Source organism: Anser anser (genome assembly GCF_964211835.1).
Source record: "Anser anser genome assembly, chromosome: 6".
In the NCBI taxonomy this organism is placed as follows: domain Eukaryota; kingdom Metazoa; phylum Chordata; class Aves; order Anseriformes; family Anatidae; genus Anser; species Anser anser.
Window position 1 is genome coordinate 5,596,623 of NC_139726.1, and position 16,447 is coordinate 5,613,069.

At 33.2% G+C, this 16,447-nt stretch overlaps 1 protein-coding gene across 12 annotated transcripts in view; it reads left to right on the top strand.

Moving 5' to 3' along the window:
- LRP1B (LDL receptor related protein 1B) overlaps positions 1-16,447 on the top strand; it is a 546,211-nt gene that overhangs the window by 358,131 nt on the left and 171,633 nt on the right. For all 12 annotated transcript variants that reach the window (XM_083841828.1, XM_083841833.1, XM_083841832.1 and 9 more), the window contains 3 exons: positions 376-525; positions 12,435-12,575; positions 15,491-15,616. In XM_083841828.1, coding sequence (XP_083697954.1) covers positions 376-525; positions 12,435-12,575; positions 15,491-15,616 — 417 coding nt within the window. The remainder of the gene's footprint in view (positions 1-375; positions 526-12,434; positions 12,576-15,490; positions 15,617-16,447) is intronic.

The window sequence follows — 16,447 nt, forward strand, 5'->3', positions numbered from 1 at the left end:
TTTTAGAATAAAAATGTTGGCTTCTGGTTGTAGTTAATGACTAGTTCTGGCTAGTAGCTAATGACATCTCTTAGGACCTCAGTTCCTTCAAGTAGCTCTCTGCCAGATGATACTTTCATCAGTCAGTCGCTGATTGACTTCTGTAGATGTTTGGAGAAATAAAGGCAGAAATATTTCAAGAAGCATGTTGTTTTCACTAAAAATGTCTGAGCTTATTTGGTTTTCTTGATTTGTTTTTTAAAGTTTGAGTGGATAGATAACAATTTTATGTAAATATACTTTTTTCTTGAACACATTTTTGTTGTAAAAACAGCTTAATGCTAAATGTATATTAGGTATCCAAACGACAGTTAAAATTGTATATGTTAATTACAGGTTTATCAATAGATTATATGGAGAACAAACTTTACTGGATCAGTTCAGGAAACGGAACCATAAATAGATGCAACTTGGATGGTGGTAATCTTGAAATAATAGAGTCCATGAAAGAAGACTTACCAAAAGCCACAGCTTTAACCATTATGGGTAAGTACAGTTGTAATAGCAATAATTTTCGAACAATTGGAAGCTAATTAATTATGAACTGTCAAAAACTTGTAAAAGTTATTGTTTTACTGTAGATAATGCATACAGCAAAAGTGAGACTTGGTTTTGTGAGAAACATTTTCATAAATAGATGAGTTGGATTTTCAGATGTCTGCTAATATTCTTTGTATTCAATCGATTTTTTTCTTTTTTATACATTGCACTTTAGAAATATTGGGATAATTTAAATATTTTTAAACATTAAAAAAAAACACAGAAGAAGAGAGGTAACATAAGTAAAAATTATTAAGTAGAGTCTTTAAGTTGGAGAATGCTGAATATTACGAGAATATATCTTTGTCGATTCAAATGTTTCTTATATATACCTTCATCTCTTGCCCTTTCTAGGGTACAGTGTGTTAAGAAATTACAGGTTAACTCAGAACTAGTGTTTTATTTTCTTCTAAATGCTTTTCTCACCTTTATTCTGGTTTAATTCAACATAATTTATATTTATCTTGGATTTTCCACAAACAAGTTTTGTTGATAACTAGATTTTTGTTGGTATAGTTGACTCATCAACTACCAGTCTCTTTTAAAATGTATTTTATTTGATTGATTAACTGTATAGTGCACATATAGCTGGTGTGCTTTTGAAAATTACTTCAAATGAACCTCAAAGACTTTATACACACAGTGTAAGTTGTTATATTTTAAAGTAAAAGCTGCTTAGAGTTTTATTGTGAAACTATTTGGCCAGTATTGAGCTGTAAATGCTGTCAAAATCAGTTAGAGAGGGGATGCTTTTATATATGCATTCATAAACAAAAGCAAGTTTTGTGTCAGAAGGAGTCATGAATGTTAATATGGAAAAATTGTCTTTCATTGATTTGATTGTGACTCGGAATTGAATGAATGGATGACCTTTACTTCAGGGAACTGTTGAAGATCTTTAATATGAAATGTTGTAAAGAATATTTGTCCAATACTGTCACTGAAACATATAGGGTATCGTGTTTATCTGTGATTTACAGAAACTACAGCAGTGATGATCCATTTGGGATATAGAATAAAGAGTTTACAGCTATCATTTAAAGAAGAGTGTTTCATTCATGTTTGTATTAAAGTAGATTTTTTGCCGGTGTGGAAAGGCAAGAACTTCTATGGCTTAGTTTTTAAACATATATGCATATAATATCACTAGTTTGTGATACCTTGTTTTTGTGGGTGATGACAAACCTTCCTACTCAAAATTGATAAACACAAGATGCGTTTACTTTTTTCTGTTTGTTCTGCTTTTTTGTTTTGTCTTTATTTAGGAGCCATAGTTTTGATAAACTGCACTATGACATTTCAGTATGATTGTATTGATACAGTATTGTTTTTATTGATACAGTATTGCATGCTCTGACTGAAAAACATGAAAGATTTCTGTATTCGTTTCTCCTGTGTGTTTTTATGTTGTGGAACATACTGTAGCAACAAAGATGCCATCTATTTTCTTGAAGTGATGGTAGCTTTACATCAGCTTCTTATATTCAGGCATTTTTGTGTGTAAAACAAGTCAGAGCAGAAAACAGTACAAAATGAAACAAGAGATCAATAAATGATAAGCAATAATAACTACTGAGAGATAAATAAAGAAGAATGAATAATTTGTTATAATGTAAGATTTAATATGATAGTATGTGAAAATTTAGTACCCCCATTGATCTGTTAGCTTACAATTTTAATAGAAAGTTTTAGCAGGAGAGTTGCAGTAACTGTGTGTTTATTGCATCATTTTTGGTCTGTTTCATGAATTTTCCTCACTGCTTTTATCTAGAAATGTGGTAAATATTTAAACCACAACATGAACTGGAATATTTCTTCATTTTTGGGGGGGGAGGCGGGGGGGGACAGTTGACATTTAGCAACTAAAATGAAAATAGACATGACGTGTGCCAAAACTCTTAACCATTTTCTGGCATTTGGGTTCCACTCAGTGTTAGAGTCCTGTAGGCTTTTGCTTTCTTTTGCATTTTTCTGTCTTCAGCATTTGGTACCTATCCAGATAAAAGTAGTATTTTGGAGAACTTCAATTTTTTGTTAATGTTATGTTATGATCATATCATGTCGTATCATTGATTTATGTTTCCACTGGGGCAGAAAGAAGAGATGGAGTTCAGTATTTTCAGACACTTGTGGTAGAGTAGTCTCGACAGGTCATAATACATTGGTCAGTTGTTTTTGATTGTTAGAAATATTATTGTTCTAAACAGCTAAAACCAGGAAAGATTGGAGGGAACCTCAATTCATTGTGAGGGCAGAGCGAGTTGGTTTTACTTGCATAGTGACCGTAACGTGATCTGAGAAAGCCCTGGTTCTTACAGAAGGCAGCTGTCTGGCCAGCTTTTTGCTCAGAAAACTAACGTGTCTTTTGACAATTTCCAGGAGATTTAAGGAGATTTTCTTATAGTTTACATTCCTGAAATTTTTTTGTAACTAACCACTGTAAACTGTTTGGAAGCTAACTGCTACTGTTTCAGATATTTACTGTCCTTTCCAGACTCTGTTTAACATTTTCTGACTATTAGATCCTTTAAAATCATGTTAACAAAAAAGTTGGTGTCAAGGTTTACCTTTGAGAGAAATGGAAACAAGTTATGTAATTCACATCTTTCTGTATCTTGTATTTATTGTTTTTCTACTCAACAGTGTCAGTCATTTATTTTCCATACGCTAAGCTCCAGAATTCCTAGTCTTCTGGTTCCTGCCTTTGCCACTTCTTTTTTGATGCATGATATATAAGAGATGAAAATTATATTCCATTTGAAAGCAAAGTGTTTGAATATATACAAAATTACTAGTTTTTCCTTGCCCTTAGGCATATAAAAAATTAATTTTGCCCTTGCCTTTTTGTATTACAAAGATGTTGCTATCAATCCATGATGAAGTCACATTTTCTGGTCTGCTCCTCCAAACTTCTGCAAAAGCACATTCCCTCTGTGTGAGTCAGTGAGTGCAACATCAGCTGTTTTTTAATTAAATTACTATTCAGAAATATATGTTAATGCTTTGTACAGTACTTCCCACTGTTCATTGTCTTACATGTGGTCAATGGCAGTTTTCTTCTGCCACTGTACTGACAATTCATTTTATTGCGTTCAACTCCTGTGAAGTTTCTTGTGGTCTTTTACAAGCTTTTCTAATTCATCATGTGCATTTCCATGCATAATTTTTAACACCTACTATAGACACCATTTACAGGTTGATATAAAATATATCTACTTTTACAAAAACTTGGGATATTCCATGTGAGAGAATCTACAGTGGTACTCTTTTCAAGATTAAGAAAATGAGAAAACGTTTTCTATACTTCTCTTAAGATTTGATTGAATTTAAGATATGATATTCCATATCTGATTTTGCCACTTTTCCTGGTAGCTGCTGTCTCTGTGTAATCAAATTACGTAGCTGTGTTTGGCATTCTGTATAAAGTCTCATTTCCTGCCTTCGAAGTTGCTTAGTGATTATGGTTCCTTAACTCTAACTGAAACTGGCTGGAAATTTACTCTTGTGTGAGAACTTTATGTATTTCTGGATTGATGAGCAGAGTCATTATACAGCAAGATTTTGATTACAACGGGGCTTGCAGTAATATCTAAAGTATTTCCAAATTGATGTAGTCTTCCTTGAATGTCCCTAAATCAAAAATTGAACACTGCTAGAGAAGTATTGATTAGTTACTGTAAGGTTGTAGCTGAGAAGAAAACGATGTTGAAATCTTCCATGAGAGATATTTGGCTGGATTTTGTATCAGGTCCTCGCAGAAGCAGTTTACACAAAATCACAAAATCCAGCTCACTTAATTAGAAAATTGGAATATGATATAGTAGAAACGTCAAAGGAAATGTTCTATGGTGATAAGTAGTAGCATTTCCCTAGTCATTCTTCAGTAGCATAAAATACAGTAACTGAACATAGTGAATGATTCTGTGAGTGCATAATATTCTATTGAAATTCATTCAGCAATGCAACCAAATTGGAGATATATATTAGCTTCTCCAAAAAGGAATGCAGATATTAGAACAATGTCTTTTCAACACAAACTGTATATAATACAGCCATCAAGGTGTACTACCAAACAAACAAACTGACAATAACAATTACAGTATTTCATTTTGACAGAACATATTGGTTCATATTACTAAAATATATTTATGCTGACATTTACTTCATGTCATATGGTTAGTTGATATATTGGTTGTTTGATTTTTTTTTTCTCTTTTATTTTTTTCTTTTTCACTACATAAAGTTTTGAAAAAAACACTACAATCCATTTCTAGTAACTCAAATGGTGGAAGCCGTGACTTTGCTGATCGTAATTGTGAAATCAAAGGGGCTGCTTAGATCAGGAAACTTCAAATACATACACCTTAATTTTCCAAGTCATCAGTCTTCTAATTGCTGTAACACCATTCATTACATTAGCATTAATATATGAAATATATCTAGGCAATTTGCCCAGTTCTGAGTACAGTACATAGTTGTCTTCCATAAATACTCAAACTATCATTAATGAAAACTAATGGTCCATCAAAATTTGCATTTAGAGTACTGCTTGAAATCTCCAAAGGACTGTCCACAATGCTAGTGTAGCAGTTTTTGGCATTTGAAATTGCTGTTTCCCAATATGTTGCTGTACTTAATACTAATTACCCAACAAAATGGATAAATACAACAATTTTAATATATATGATAACACAGTTTCAGCAACAAGATTGTAATTAGTGATCGAGCAACATTCTTGTTAGCATAATCAAACAAATCATTTAACTTGAGTTTGATATTTAAAGATTTCAAATAGAGTTGCTATTTCTTCTTTGCTATTTTCTGGAAGAAAATTGTTTTTATGCTAGTCAAGTGGTTTTGTAAAATAATCGATTATATTTAAAAAATAGAAACAGATTAATTCAGCCTAATGAGTAACCTTTTGTGTGTGTGTGTGCGTGTATGTGTGTGTGAGTCTGTGTTGTGTTGGGTATCACACACCCAGTGGTTTCTGAACAACTAAAACCTGTATTTTTTAGCTCTAAGGCTGTAATATTGGTCGTTGGAGGATGGTTCAACCAGATGATCTTCAAGGTCTTTTCCAACCTTTATAATTCTATGATTTTACAGCTGAACAGCTAACACCAGTTAATGCTTCTTGGTTGGTATTTTTAAGAGATTTGAACTTGAGAGGCTTGTAGTTCAAAATTTGATTATTATTATACCTTAAATGTCCAGATTTGCATGAGTTTCATCCCCTTAAATTTTCAGATTGCCTTTCTCCTTTAATTCCCCATATTGTATCCATATCTCTTTCAAAAACTTGTAGTGCACCACGTAAAACCTCTGTGCTAAATAAAAATAAATACTAGCTCAGTAAGATCTTGCAAGTTATATTTCTAAGTAGTATTTATCCAGGTGTCATGTTAACAAAGATGGAAGGGCAAGATAAAAGAATCATTATGAAGTGTATTTTGGCTATTCTCTTGTGATCTTTTTTGATTTGCCCTTTTTAATAATATAGACATCATAAGAAACTACTTAAGCACTGCATTTGCAGTCCAGTACTCTAAGGGCTAGTAATGAATTTATATTGTGCTGATTCATTCTCTATTTCTTGTGTCTGTTGTGAAGGGAGGAAAAAAAAGCTGTATGATCTTGCATGTCTGACAACACTGATGGAAATTGTCTGGATGCTATTCCCTCGAGCAGCAATTGCCTCATCTAGTAATGCAGTAAGCTAAAGAGGCACATGACTGAACATCCAGTTGGTGATGCAGAAATGGTTTGGCTCTATGCTAATACCTAAAGGGAGAAAGGAAACTATGTGTTAAGGATAATTACTGCTGATTGAACCTCCTGATTAAGCACATGTCATGCTTTCATCTCATGGTAAAAGAATATGCAAAGTTGGTTATTTGGGGATTATGCCTATTTGCTCTCCAGAGATAGTCATCAGATTGCTGTTTTGGTAGGCTGTCAAACCATAGCCAAGCATGAGTTTCACATAAAAATACTAAAGAAATGCCTAAGAATTTGGTCACCTCTTTGTAGTAAATGCTACAAGACATCAAAATTGTATACATTTTGCTCTCTTTCTGTACTCCAGCCTTATAGCTAATTTTATGGGGGGGGTTGGGTACATAAAACTGTAGGTTCTGATTATATACCACGCACAGTATGACAGTCAATGCCAAAATTATTTAATTGGCTATTCTGAATAATGCTCAAATACAGATTTTGAATACTGAAATAACTTAGAATCATAGAATGGTATGAGTTGAAAGGAACCTTAAAGATCATCTAATTCCAAGCCCTTGCCCTGGGGAGGGACACCTTCCGCTAGACCAGGTTGCTCAAAGCCCCGTCCAACCAAGCTCAAAGCTCCATTCAACATATGTAAAATTATTTCATTATTCATTATTTCAAAAGCTGAACTAAGTTTATAGGATAGATAATCCATTATTGTGGGTCATAATCTCATGTAACCAACAAACAAACAAACAGAACCCCTCCTATTTTCATGTGGACTATATCACTCAGTTACCACTATATTCTTACCTCACATCTAAGTCTTTGTTGTTGTTATAATTCACGCCATCAAAATTGAACACAGTAATTTCTTGTTCAAAAGATTTTTATAAGCTACTATTAATTTAACAGAAAGATATCACAGGACGATCTTTTCAGTCAGCAAATTCTAGCACCTTTGGATGTGTAGGATGATAGATTTCCTTTAAAATTGATGTAGAAATAAAATGAACATAGAGTATGCCAAGTTGGAAGGGACCCACAAGGATCACTGAGTCCAGTTCCTGGCTCCACACAGGACCACCCCAAAATCAGACTCTATGTCTGAGAGCATTGTCCAGATGCTTCTTGAACTCCAGCAGCTCGGTGCCACAACCACAGCCTTGGGAAGCCTGTTCCAGTGCCCAACCATCCTCTCAGTTTCACTGGAGATTTCCATATGTGTCTCCAAATCTTCATATTCAGAATATTTCAATTCTGTAGACTGTTCTGTCATCACATGCCTGTGCAAACCACTCAGTAAATGCTTTTCTTCCTTTATATTTTCAAAGTTTATATTATTTTGTGGAAGTACAGTTACTGCAATGGATAATAATTTTTTCAGGTCTGCAACTTTTGTCATGAAACACTCAGCTATCTGGCTCTCTATATTAATTGTCTTAAATATTAAAACTGCATCATAGGCAACAATTCATTTAATTGATAGGAAAATGAACTAGAAATTAAGTTAACACACAGTATTTGTGGGAAATGCAGTGTTCCCAAAGATTAAAAGTTTTTTTATATAGCGTTTTCCTTCTAGTTCATCTGCAGTAATAACTTTGTCTTTCTGAAATGAAAATACTGATGATGTTAAACTTGCAATTATATGGACTTGCTCCATTTAATTATTTCATTTAAGATCTTTAAAAGATACATAACTATTTGGAGAAAAAAGGAAATGTTCATGCTTTTTTCTTCACGTAGAGCATTGCTGCAAGATAGTATTTCACAGTCATTAATATTTTAAGTGTCATGAGTGAAATGTTAACTCACTGCAAAGCCGTATATTTTATTAACCTAAACATGCCCATATACTGCCATTTACATTGTACCAGTTTGAAAATACACATACAAAACTGAAGATAATTTTGAAGAAATTCATATTTCTGCTATAATTTATTTTACTTTCTCTGTTGTTTTACCTTTCTTAGTTAAATTTAATATTTTCATGAGACCCATAATTTGTTGCCCTCAAGCCTGTTGGTCAAGTCTAAATCTGAGGTAAGATGCTATTAAAATGGTAACTTTTCCAAAAGGCTGAGAGTAGAAGAGAGTTGCTTGCACTTGCTTTTATGACACTTTTTTAACTGCGAGAATATAACAGAGATAGGTGAATGAAACCTTGTTTCTTTACTAAAGCTTCCTAGAAATGTAGTACCAGAACTACGTTTTATATGATGGATTAAATTTTACTAACAAAATAACTTAAATTTCTTTATTAATGCAAATATAGGAAATTATCTGTGGCTGAGGATTGGGGCAGAAGTATAACTTCAAATTTATAGCATAAAAATCTGTATCTTTCTGAAGTGATAAACTACAGAGTGTTAGTCAGTCACTAAGGTGGCTGACTTGACTAAGTCAAGAGAAACAACCTGCAATGAGTTGGAAGGAGATCATCTTACTGCTTAAGTGCTGTCGAGGGAGTAAGCACCTACTCAGGTAGGGTGTTGTGGCATTTGAGGGAAAATGAGAAACAGGTATTGTGAAATACATTACAAACTGTGGAACTTACATGTCAACCTCATACTTGGAGGCCATCACATCAAAAATCTGTGTATATTCTAGAGGCATTGAGGACTAATGTGTTCAGGACGTGAAACAAGATTGGCTATGGTTTCCATGTCAGTGTTTGGCCATTTGTTCATTGGAGTTTGAGTTTGAAAAAACTGCTTAAAATTATATTGTGATGCATTGGAAGGTAGAGTCTGCTTTTCAGTTTTTCAATGATTTTTTAGATATTGATTATGATTTGTTTTTAATTAAAAATTAAAAGCATTAAGAGCAAGCTTGTTCACTTGTAAAAATTTATTCTACAGGGCAAAATCAGTAGAATTTCCATTAGCTAGGCATTTTAATTTAGGATTTTCTCTACGAGTACCCTCAAAAGAACAGCTTTTGCAGCAGAAGAGAAACTGGCGAAGACTGGCTTCCTGTCTTCTGCATCTTAGAAACACAGTAACTTTGGTTTTTCTCTCTATTTTTATCCCAGTAATGCCTCCAGTGGAAAACTCCATATCTTCCTTTATTCTAAGAGCTCAGATCAGTTTCTCTCCTCATCTTCTGCTCCATTCTATTGCAAGGACCTTCCTCCATTCTCAATTCCAAATTTTGCTATCACAATACCCTGTTTTCCTCTCATATTTTTAAGTGTCCACACTTTTTTTCTCTCCACTCCATTCTCCGTCTTCTCTGTGTCAAAACAAAGCACATGCTGTTGCCTCTCTGGAGCTACTCATAAAGTGATAAGCTGACCAGTATACGTGTGCCAGCAAATGGAAGGGATTCGACCATTCAATCATTCAGCTATTTTGCAGTATACTGGGGCTCAGGCAGACAAGAGTTTGTACTGGGTGGCTTGTGAGCTTGTCAAGAAAGTATGACATATACATGTTCTTAGTTGTCCTTCATAAGGAAATCTGTGTTTTGGTAAAGATTGTGTTATCTTTGCATTGATTTTTTCCAAGTTTTTAAATAGTAATTAGCAACTAGCAGAAATAACTTACATCTTTATTGTGAAAAATGATATACGGGATGTTGATGTTCCTGTTGCACCTAGAAACAGCTAGCAGGGCTTTGCATTGGATTTGTTTGGCTGACTAGAAATATCAGGAAATTCTTCACTGCAATAATGTTTTTATGCAATGTCTGAAGGATGACATTAAGAGTTAGCATTGGCTAAGTGTTTTCTGTATGTTTGGTATGCTCTGTGTTTCAGTCTCTACCAGACAGGAAAGGACTGTTTTGCTTTGCTTCCAGCAACCATTGAGATTGATGAATAGATGGGAACAAGCTGGCTGAAATTAATTGTGATAAAAATGAAAAGATTATGTTATAAGGGAAACAACTGAAGGACTTGGCATTAGTTAGGTAAGGAGCTCTTCACTGTGAACATTGTGTTGGAAAGAATTAGCTGAGTTCTCATTTTGGAAGTAAGTTTACGTTAGCTAGTGTTTAGTCTTAAAATTAGACAGTAAGCATTATTATTATTTTTATTATTATTTGATCTGACAGAAGCTTGCTTGCCTTTCAGTAATACACTTTTGTAATTTCAGTGCATTCTTCACTTTGCTCTAGACTGAACTATTCTGAACTATTGCCATGTACATCGTGGAAGATTATTTATGTAGAAGATATTAGTTTGCATTAAACAAATCATCTCACATTCAATGTGTAATTCTAATGCCTGTGTGTGCGAAATTTAAACGCTTTTTATTTCCTCTCTTGGCACATGGCAAGTCACAAAAGCATGTCATGGTTGATTTCAATACCATGATTCTGAAGTTTTGATAGTCTCAGATGTGGAGCAAGGGTGAGCAGTCCTTGAGTATCCCTAGTTTACAACACTTTACTAGTCCCTGCCAGTATACTATCCCAGAAGCTGTGCCGTACTACAGAGCCATTGTCATCCCAGTGTTTTCTTTGAAACATGGGCAGGAAGTAGCTGTTGTGGAAAGTTTTTCTAAGACCTTGATGTCATCCTTCAGAGCTATAATAAAGCTAATAACTGAGGCTTTTTATATGCATAAAAATATAAAGAAATAGCGAGAAGACTTACTTAAGGGCCTTTCCGGAGTTCTGATTTCCTCTTGTTTCAGCCTTTTCTGTCTTCCAAGCCTTAGCAATAGGGAATAAAAGTGTTCTACAAGAGCTGCTGGGAAGGTTTTCAAGTGTATATTTCATATTCTTTTCTTCTGTTTGCATTATTTGCTCTTGATGTGTTTCTTGATAAGTCATCTTTGTTTTGTTTTGTTTCTTTTGGCTTTGTGCTTGTTGTGACCTCTATTGTAGCCCACTTGTATAACTGCATGAAACATGAAGTATTCAAAACTTGGTAGGAATATTGCCCCAGTAAAGGTTTGAGGTAACATAGTGAAGTTTACATTGACCTTAACCATCAACACTAGGGCATTTTGTTAGCTTTTGTTAGATTAATATAATGCTAACAAGCTCTTTAACTGCAGAGGTACTTGCATTAATTCCAGCAGGTGAAGAGTCAGTCTCAAAGTTGTATGATGAAAAATGGCATTGATGAATGTTGTATTTTTCTGAACAAAACTAAATAATATCTAATGTTGATATTTAAATGATATTTCACAAATAAAATTTTCCTGAAGTGAAGTAAGTGAAATGGAGACAATATACATCTCATGTATACATTTCAGTTTCCTGAAATTTCTTTCAAATAGCTTTTCTTCCTACACTGTTGTTTTAATTGTTATGAAGCACATTATTTGTGCATCAATATAACATTTGTATCATAATTTATTTTTAATGAAAATTCACATTCCACAATAACTGATGCAGCTACAGGAAAATGTTCAAATGTAGTGTTTCTATCATCATTTCACGTAAAATCCTGTCTAAATTTAAATGAAATATTTGTGACTCAAGTCACTTTAAATCCCACCCTTGAAAAATATGCTGCATATACTGCAATTGTGCATCCTGTGAGAATTTTCTGTCATTAATTTTTGACAAGTATTCTGTATATGTGGATTGATTAGGATGATTTGAATTTTTATGCTAGTATGTCCATAGTATGTCATTTTTTTCTGTTATTTTAATATCTCATGTAACTTATGATTAAAAATGTTTATTATTAATGTAAGTTGGTGTTTTCAATAATTTCTTAAAGTCACTAATGAGATTCTTAATGATTTTTATGATAATTGTCATACTTATCAATTTGAACACTCAAGACAGTAAAAACCTAAAACTTGAGTTCCTGTCATCTCTATGTACATAATGAATGGTTATATCAAATTCTGAGAACAAACCGTGTTTAGCAATAGTATTTGATATGTGAATAATGTTTTGTAACTATCAGTTATAAATTGGATATAATTCACAGGTATTCCACTTCATAATGTGTGAAAATCTTTCACCTAAAGAGAAACAAATTTATAAGTCCTAAAGAGTCCTAAAGTCTTTTTTTTTTTTTTTATAAATACATTATTTGTTCTTTGTGCAATTTTGCCTACAATTGATCTAAAAATTAACTTGAAAATCTTCTGCCCCCCCATTAGGTTTCAAACGTAAGTAATTCGATAATGTTCCTCTTAATTTTAAAAATTTTACAGATAAAAAGCTTTGGTGGGCAGACCAGAATTTAGCTCAGATTGGTACATGTAACAAAAGAGATGGAAGAAACCCAGCTGTCCTGCGAAACAAAACTTCAGGTGTTGTGCATATGAAAGTGTATGATAAGGCAGCACAACAAGGTATGTAAAATTTTAAGCACGTTTAACCGGCTCTTAGGCTATGTAGTATCTTTTCTTGCGTTATTTTCCATCCATTCTTCAAACACAGTAACATTCATTTCATTATAATTCAGTGATAAAATATTTTAAAATATTTAACTATTGAATAAATTTTTGAATATGAGATAATTGATTTAGCATATCTGCCTGATGTATTTTAATTTATTAGATGTTTTCTACAGTTTATGCTGTAATGAGTGTTGGAGTTCCTTAAAGTCTAAGTTTAAAATTTTTAGTCAGAAAATAAGAGTTGATGTGTAAACATCATCTCAAATTTTTGAAAGTTTAAACAAATGAAGTATTAACAGAGAATTCATTAATATTCTAAATTACCTATTGGCTTTAAGACAACTTAATTCATTTAAATTGACAGAAATGACAGCAGCATAAATCAACAATAAAATGAGGGAATATTACTAATACTGCCAAAACTTAGTTGGCAAAGTGGGAATTAAAATAATATGAAAAAGTGTAATTTGGGGTTATGCATACAGTTTTATGAATTTGGAGGTGATTAGAGATGAAAAAATTTGGGAGGTTCTTTAGAAAGAGATTAGCTCTGATTCCAGCTGCTTTCAAAGTGCTGATGTTTGCACTGAAAATGATGACGATGAGATCTACAAATGGTTTCGTTTTGTGGAGAATCTTCAAAAAGAACACAGGATGGAGCTAAACTGTCTAATGTTTGGTGGAAAATAAGTAGTCTAAGCATGGAGCTAAGCTGTCTGATGGACAATAAGTAGTCCAAAGATCTCATTAGCCAGCTTTTAGGTAGGGAGGAACATTTAATATCTGGTTTTATTAACGTACACATGACTTGTCCTTAAGTGCAGTTGGTGTCTTTGTTAGATACAAGGAGTTGTGTTGGACATTTGGTGTCTCCTTATATTTCCAGTATGAGGGATATATCCCACAGAGTGCTCTTCTTACTAACCCAGGATTCTATTTCTTGGCCTGTGTGGGTTACTGAGTGTGCTCAGAAAATAGTGAACAATGGTTGCATTTCACTTGAGAAAAATCTGGCACTGAGGCTTATCCGTTGTTGGGCACTACAACAACAAAAAATCCTAGGTTGACCAAATACATTCGTGTGATCCTAAGACCACTTAACACAGTGGGACTCAAGATCCTTAAAAATAATACTGATTTTGACCTAAAGTACAGGATTAATACAAATATTTTAAGTTTGTAAAATAAGTTACTTAGAAACAAGGGGGTTCTGCTTTTTTTCTATTGCAATGGAAAGTCACACCATGTTTTCTCATTGTACAGTTGCTAGATTTTTCACTCAGAAATTTCTTCCTGGTTGGACGCCACCTTTATACTTGATAAATACACTAGCTGATGTACTAGAATTACCTTTTGATCTACAAAATTTGCTATTTTTATTATTATTAATCTTCTATAACTAATTTTAGAAGTCCTAACATCATCTCACAGAACTCAAGTGTGAAAGAAAGGCTTTTGGGGCTGCTCCACTTCTTACTCTAAAAGATCATATATTACAGCTTTGTGCGTTGACAAAGCCATTAAAGTTTTACCTTTTTTTTATTTTTTACCTTTTCTCTTCCACTTTGAATGGAAAATGAATGCTACAAAGGGCACAGGTATGAATAAAGTGTTCTTAAAGGTGGCAATAGCTTGCTTTTGCATGTATGAGTTAAGTGTGCATCAGCAGTCAGACCCAAATCTTAGATATGCATCATCTGGGTCTTCTAAAATCTTTTCTTTGAATGATTAAGATTCAGTAAGGGTGGGTAGTCATTAAAATTACAGCTAGCCATGGAAAAGTTAATCAACAGATTTGCTCCATAGGAATTTCAACTTTTTCTCTCAAAGATCACACATTCATCACCAGTTTGTCATGCTTAAGATGTCTATCAAAAAGTCTATGAAAATGTGAGATTAATTTCATTAATCTCAGCCTTCACTTTCAGGGCCCAATGTTATTCAGTTCCATATTGAGCACTTCCCTTGAACACTTGCCATTTTACCAAATCTAGGAAATACCAAATGTGCTTTGGAAGTCTTGCCCTTAGTTTTAAATGTGGGAGAATCACAGAATGGCTGATGTCGCAGGTGTCTTTCATATTCGTATAGTTCAATCATTAGTGCACATTTATGACTTCATATGAAGAAATATCTCAAAGCTAGGAATACAGAAATATATGCAGTAAGTACTGTTTAGATTCAAATGGGTTTGGTAACTTGCAATCAACTAATTCCTTGTATGTCATAGTTGACTTAAGTGTTTCTTCATGATGCTTCAAATTTCTGAGGTGTATTTATTGTACTTTGTACAGTGTTCATTACACATCTTATTAAAAAGTATGTATTAAAATGAAATGTTCTAAGTAAGAAGTAGGATAATAGAGCTATGAGATCACATTGGAGTGTATGTAAATTTTACTAGACAAGTGGTAGTTCATGAAGATGCAAGGTTAGTATACCATTTGAATTAATAAAATATGATCCATGTTTTGCTAATCATCTACAATAAGACATGCCTTCTGGACTAAAGTTAGTGAGATTTCAGTGTTGCTACTCATAAACTTAATATGATATTTTCAGTTTTATCATATGTTTTTACTATAAAAAAGACATTGTTCAAAAAAATGTTATTTTTAAAAAGTACTGTGAAGGGGGAAAAAAAAAATCTCAGTGCGCAGGTAAAATACTGTGAGTGCAGCATGACAAAATACATGAATAATAGTATAGCCTGAAATATTTTATGCATATTTCCACTACAAAGACTTTACCTGAACAAAATTCGGTTTTGTTAATATTAGTAAATTGATAACAACACTAATTTTTAGTCAGGATTATACTGTTAAAATTTTGTTGCCTCTTGTGTCTTCTCCCCTATTATGCTCTAGGCAGCAATTCTTGTCAGTTAAACAATGGTGGATGTTCCCAGCTCTGTTTACCAACATCAGAAACGACCAGAACCTGTGTTTGTACAGTAGGCTACAACCTTCAAAAAAACCGCATGTCATGCAAAGGTAGAACTGCTTTCAGTATTTATCCGAAATTTTGTGGTTAATATTCTTGAGGTGTTCTACGAGCTAGCTTTTTACAAAGAAAGATTTTTTTAAAAAATTGTGTGAAGAAAAAGGAACTTTTCCTGTATTGCAGTTGGACTTCTTAAAAATTCCAAGTTGCATATCATCATGCTGTGTAATTTCCCTTAAACTTAGAAGTGTTCTATTATATGAACTTTGAGATTAATGCAACAAAGTACTTGTTATAATTCTATTTGTGGAAAGGTGTGATTCATCTCAAATGTTTCTTCCCACTTAATAGAAATAGATGCTTTTGGAGTGCGACTAACACAAATGCGGACATTTAAAATGCATCACATGCATTGTTCCCTTAAACAATGCATTTCTGTGTTGTCTGTTAAGGAAGTGTGCATGATTAAATGAGGTGAGAGGAATCTCATGCCTCAGAAGATAATTTACACAGTCTTGACTCCTGCTTTCTACAAGTTCTGTAAAACTGTCTATTTAATATATAAAGTGCACTGAAAATATATATGCACTGAAAATAATAATGCTATGATAAAAAATATATGCACTGAAAATATTCTTAAACTTCTCATAATTCAAAATATTTTCTCCTTAGCTTTATTTTTCATTAAAGCTAATTACTTAATCATAAGATGGTGCTTGAAATGTACAATAATTCCCTTCTATTGTAAAACTGTATTTATTATTTAATTATAAATATGCCATAATAATTCATGAATGTGTTTTCAAAGAGCTGGATTTATCATTCTAGAAAATTAGGGAGCAGTATTGGAAAACTATGTCTAGCGCCTATTAATTCCTCCA